Consider the following 6,000-nt stretch of genomic DNA (forward strand, 5'->3'; position numbering starts at 1 on the left):
AGCTCTCGTAGGCTCTTATCCTGCTCAGAAGTATGCTTTGATCATCCTTGCCAATTGATCGCATACCAGAGAGCCAACTGTGGCAGCAGTGTGGCTCCTCTTTTGAGAACAGAGCACAGACTTGGTACAAAGATGGATCAAGGAGGCTTAAAGGGGTGCCTAGGTGTCAAGGTCCTGCATTCTTGCAGATTTACTCTGATGTGAGTACCAGGGCATGAGAGGATTGCAGGGAATGAGATGGTGGACAGATTGACGAGAGCTGCAGCTATGTTGCAACTCATAAGCTCTTCTATGACTTGGCTAAATGTCAAGTCTAAAATACTGTCATGAAATGGATAGGTGCCATGTGTACTGGAAAAGCCTCTCAGGTCTGAGATAAGCTAAAGGTGTCATAAACACTTACCAATAAACAAAGCTATTCTTGGACTTGGAGGAGTTGGTATTATATTATTTTCCAATCTGTTGAATGTACATTGCCCACTTAACCTTGATGTGAGCCCCAGGTTGCAGCGCCAATTTGATGAGTGTCAGCCCCACGTTGGCTGCGGTAATTTGCTGAAAGCCCCTTACGTTGACTGCGTCAATTTGCTGCGGATCCCCTCCACGTGGTTGTGTCAATTTGTTGTGAGTCGGTTCTTTAGTGTTGACACCATGTAGTTGTGCGCCTTTTTGTCACCAGTCCCACGTTGCTGTACCATTTTGCTCCGGATGGTGTTGGTCGCCATCTTGCCCAAAATCTGCCCAATGCTAGCTGCGTTCCCTTGGTACGGCTTAAAACTTATTAAATTTGAATGTCTGTGGTGTTATCACCAACAACAAGTCTATGTCTATCTCAGGTTTTAAAATATGTTGAGTGGTGATTAAAAAATTTAATATCACTCCATCACACTTTTTATAAATGGGATATTCAAAGAAAAGTCAAACCAAGTGACCTTGACGTTAATTTATTCCATGTCACACTGTCAATACATATTATAATTTCACTCACCTTGCAATGCTTTGATAATTTAAAAGTCTAAAATAATATCCCATCCTTCATTAAAATTTCAATACACTATATAACAGATCACTACTATCCCAGGAGAATCAACACAACCTCCTTGCTTCAAGTCTGGTAAGAGAAGACCGAATCTCCGTATAAAACTACGGATACCGACTCAAAACAATAATCATCCCCTCTCTCGTTCAAATCAGCGTCTTCACGAATAAATATAATTTGATTCTTTTCTTATAATTGTCGAAATTGATCACGTTTACTATAATTAATCAATTTAAGTCTTTCTATTTTCTTTTTATTATTTTTTCAAAGCTTTTTATTTAAATTTTTAGCAACATGTGCTTTATGACGTCATCAATATACAAGTCATTTATCCCACAATTGGCTTTTCTGCGTAATTCTATTTAGCACCTTTGTAAAACACGAATTTTGGTTATGTTTACTTTATTTTAATTAATCAAATCTTTTCCCGTATAAAGTTTAATATATTTCTTCGTTATTAATCAAATAAATCTCAATTCCGACAACATGTGATTCACTGACGTCACAGTCTGCCGATTCACTGACGTCACAGTCTGCCAATTCCCCGCGAATATTCAAATGTCGTAATTTGACCTGTTACAACCTCCATCTTTTTTAAGATGGTTATATCTGAGAACATGTTGCTTCTCAAACAGTCCAAGAAGACTGCAAATACATTATGTATTGCCCTGACTTGGTGGAGACATATTTACAGGGTCATCTCTAAAACCTGCTGAGGTGGGAGTTTTAGCTCCTAGAAACGTCTTGAGGTTTATCAAGAACCTCAGGATGACCTGAGTTGTCTAGATATTAGGCTTTTCACAATGTATACCTAGGCAGTGACTAGGGTGTTCTCTTATCCAGTCGACCTCTATTGCATCATATACCGTCAAGGTTTTTGACAGGCAGTAAGTATATGGACTGAAACCTCATAGAGTTATGTGAAGAGCTTGTTTACTGAACTCCCTGAAATAAGTATGACAACAGTATGTGGATATTTTGTTGTGGTTGATAACCTCTGGCATCTGTATAGAATAAAACATTGCATTTGTATAAACCAATGATTTCTAAATAATATTAACAATATATATTTTGTAACGTATGTTACTCTTTTATAGTTTGGGACTCAATGATGAAAGGCAGCTACAAGACCACAGGGCAGACTGCACACAGTGATACTTTCCAGAACGGTAAATTTTGTGTTTAGATTATTGATTTTCTAATGTCTAGTCTGAGATGTCTAATTCAGCATCTGCTTGTTTTTGTACTGAGATACAAAAATCCTAATATATCACAGAGTTGCCAGTATTTCAGTTTGTAATCCCATTGCAGTATGAAGCACAGAATAAATTAAACAAAAAAGTGTCACTGGAATAGTGACTAAGGAATACCATTGAAACACAGCATGCTCTGGCAGCCAGGCCTTTTATAACTAATAGTTATATAAACATATTTTTTTAAACTATAAATAATGATTTTCTTTAAATTCAATTTGATATATAATAATAATATATAATAAATGACATGAAAAGTGAAAAAAATTAAGTTGCAAACTGTTTCTTATTCCAAATATAATAAAATTTATTGTGATTAAAACATTGTAATACTTAAATGCAAGTTAATATATTAATGAAATGAATTTCTTCTAGGAGAGTAAAGCACGAGATCTTCACATTGAGGGGTGGTTGATTATGTCAGCGATATTGGATTATTTAATAATTTTGACAATGTTCATGAAAAGGGAATTAATTACGGTAACTTGATTGTTAAATCAATTTCAAAAATGTCTCTTCTAAAAACTGATTTTGAAATAAAAAAGTCTTTGATAGGCTACTAAAATTTAGAGATTGGTAAATTTTTAACATTTATTCTTCTAAAGTGCTTAAATGATAAAGAATCTGATCTCAACATTTCCTAGTTTATCACTTTAGTGAATGGGCTGCAAAACAAGTAAACCTCACTCTGTGGTGATAACATTTTATCACTTATAATGTCTCATCACTCATTTAAGAGGAAATGTTTTGGAGTCAGTGCCCAAATTTCAATCTCAATTACATTACAAATTTCTACATTAGCCAATTTGGAATGAAGTGGATGAAATAGGGATAGCAGTGGATATTCATACCAATGTAAATAATTAGATTTGTTCCTGAAAACTTTTGTATGGAGGAAATAAAAATAAATTCAAAAATAATTATGTTTTAAATAACTTAAGCGTAATATGTAACTCTTACTTGCTGTGTTTTAGGGTTAAGTTAGATTGATTTGTATAGAATAAACATTAGATGAATATTAGATTTGACTGGAAATGAAGATGAATAGACTAATAATTATTAAAGATGATATATTATTACTGGATTAGACCTAGCACAACACTAGTGAATTCTGTTGCCTAGTCCTCGTTACCTACCTCAATAAAATGTCTCTCTTGGGATTATTAAATGAACTACATTATTATTCTCCAAAATTAAGATTAACTTGACATTCTCATTTTTTTTTTTTTTTTTTTTTTTTTTGTTTGTAAAGATTAAAACAGGGCTAAACTGTTCCTATATTTAAAGATGTTTAATGAAAATATTTTATTGTATTTAACTTTGTCCGACATTTTTAAATTGAAAGTTTTATCTTGTGCATATGAGTCTTTCTTGTGATCTCTCAATTGTTTTAATTAATTTAAAATGGGATAATGGTTGGTGATAACACGACTATGTGACCCTGTCATTAATCAGACGTTAAGGGAATAAGGCACAAGTACACTAACCTGAGTAAATGTGTACTTTTAAGAATACGTATGTGGTCAGGTTTAATTACAAATAATGGGAAAATGTGACAAACAATGTTGATCATTGTAGAGCCTGTGACCAGTGACAATCACCTAGAGGCAGCATCCAGTAATGTGGAGCAGTTCGCTGGATCTCCCCACTACGTAATGGGTCCTATGGTGGTACGAGTTTACCCTGACGGCAGGCCGGTGCCTGGAGACGCAGCAAAGCCACTGCCCAGGGATGAGGATGCAGAGGAATTCATCGCCATGAGATCCAAACCTGTGCCCACCATGGTGGAACTGCTGAGTCACAAGCAACCCACAGCCACCATACGCTAACTATAATTTTACACAGGGTCCAAAGCTTACAGCCCTGACAAAAGATACAGTTGCTGACTGTGAAAAGTGGACTTGTAGCTGATTACATGTATCCAAGAACTGTCATTTTGTTTTTGTACATAGGCCTTCTCTAGTTTTAAGAAGATAAGTATATTTATTAAAACTTTAAATCGTAATGAATTTCAGTTTTTTTGTTTATAAATACTCAAATAATAAACAAAATGATGTGGTTGAGACGGTAGGGGGTGACTTACTTTTCAGTATATAAACTATTGGGAAATTGGTAAACATATTTTTCAACAAGTAAAATTTAAAAACAAGTTTAACTCTTGGTAATTTAATATTATTTTTGGACTTATAAAAAGATGTATAATTTTTATAATAGATTTTGGTAACTGAAATGTTTAATAATTAATACAAAAAGCAACTGATCAAGAATATCTTAAAATATGCATTGTTTACGTGTGAATAGTCCGATTTAAAATTGTGATGTGATATAATATTATACTGATTTAGTTATATTTCTATTTAATGTTTCAGTAGTATTGTTAGTTTTTATTTATTTGTAATATAATGATGTATTTAATTTAAATTATTAAAACATTTCATATATGCTTTTCTACTTCCTTTGCCCGTATATAATAAATACAAAATTATTACAAAGAAACATAAAAAATATTTATTATTTAAAGTATATTTAATGGTTACAGGGAATGGGAAAAAGTAACAAGTATATAAATGAACAGGATATTAGGTTAAAACAGCCATAAGTGCAAACTGATATTTGTGTATCTATAAATACAGATAGTGCTCGATTTGAGATGGATGGTACCTCTCTATAAAAAATTAAGTTGTGGAAAACTGTTTTTCTGCACCTCAGAAATCCATAAAAACACTGTTTTGAGTCTTCAAATTTTTAACAATTTCAACATTTTAAGGGCACACCATTCTCTTCTGGGAGATATTTCATAACCACCTGACCCCCCAGGTGGTTATAGTTCCACTACATGTATACGGGGTAAATGAAAAGTCAGGATACCGCCCTCATTTTTTTTCTAAAGTTTATATAAGAAGATATTATTTGGATAGTGGTGCAATGTGGAAAGGAAGTTTCATTTTGTGATTTAACTAAATTTTTTGTAGATGACGGTCTGAAACGTTTTCATTAAACTTATGTACAAGCTGAATTTTATATGGGTGATTTTTTTCAGTAAACGTACTACCCCATACAGTGCAAACCTACCCAATGTATGTACACCATGGATATCCACAATATACATTGCATTCATAGAATATAAACAGGATATCCAAATGTTCCGATTGTGTATATCCCATGTATATCCACCACATAAATATCCTGTGGTTTTACTATGTGGATATTATATGTACATTCAATAAATTCACCATATACATTGTATGTCCACAATTGATATCAACGATATACACTGGATATACAGTGGTATCCACAGGATATACATGAGATATCAAAATGCCCCGATTCTGTATATCCACAATGTTTATCCTGCAGATATTCTGTGGGTATTCTATGTACATTTGATAAATCCACGTATAAACACTAGATCATCCCTAGATATTTGAAATGTTCCCCAGATATCCACTGCTTATGATAAATGCAAATGTTTCATTTGATGTTATTATTTAAAAGTAAGAATGGCAAAGCGATTCAAAATCAATAACCGTAATAACACAAAAACACACAACAATTTCTCAAAACACTACACGAAACAGTAACTACACAATTGGATAATGATCCACTGGATAACCGCTCTAAAAGCATGACCTGTTATGACGAGATTAAAACAAAAAAGGGACTTGTTTGTACTAAACCGTAGTTTGAAGCAGGAAAGCCCGGTCACTC

At 33.5% G+C, this 6,000-nt stretch overlaps 1 protein-coding gene across 1 annotated transcript in view; it reads left to right on the top strand.

The window, feature by feature from the left end:
* Positions 1–4,733, top strand: part of LOC124368515 (rhythmically expressed gene 5 protein) — a 39,969-nt gene extending 35,236 nt beyond the window's left edge. Inside the window, exons 4-5 of the mRNA XM_046825760.1 lie at positions 2,137–2,208; positions 3,871–4,733. Coding sequence (XP_046681716.1) covers positions 2,137–2,208; positions 3,871–4,121 — 323 coding nt within the window. The 3' untranslated portion in view covers positions 4,122–4,733. The remainder of the gene's footprint in view (positions 1–2,136; positions 2,209–3,870) is intronic.
* The last annotated feature ends 1,267 nt before the right edge of the window (positions 4,734–6,000 follow it).

This window comes from Homalodisca vitripennis, chromosome 1, assembly GCF_021130785.1.
Source record: "Homalodisca vitripennis isolate AUS2020 chromosome 1, UT_GWSS_2.1, whole genome shotgun sequence".
Classification (NCBI taxonomy): domain Eukaryota; kingdom Metazoa; phylum Arthropoda; class Insecta; order Hemiptera; family Cicadellidae; genus Homalodisca; species Homalodisca vitripennis.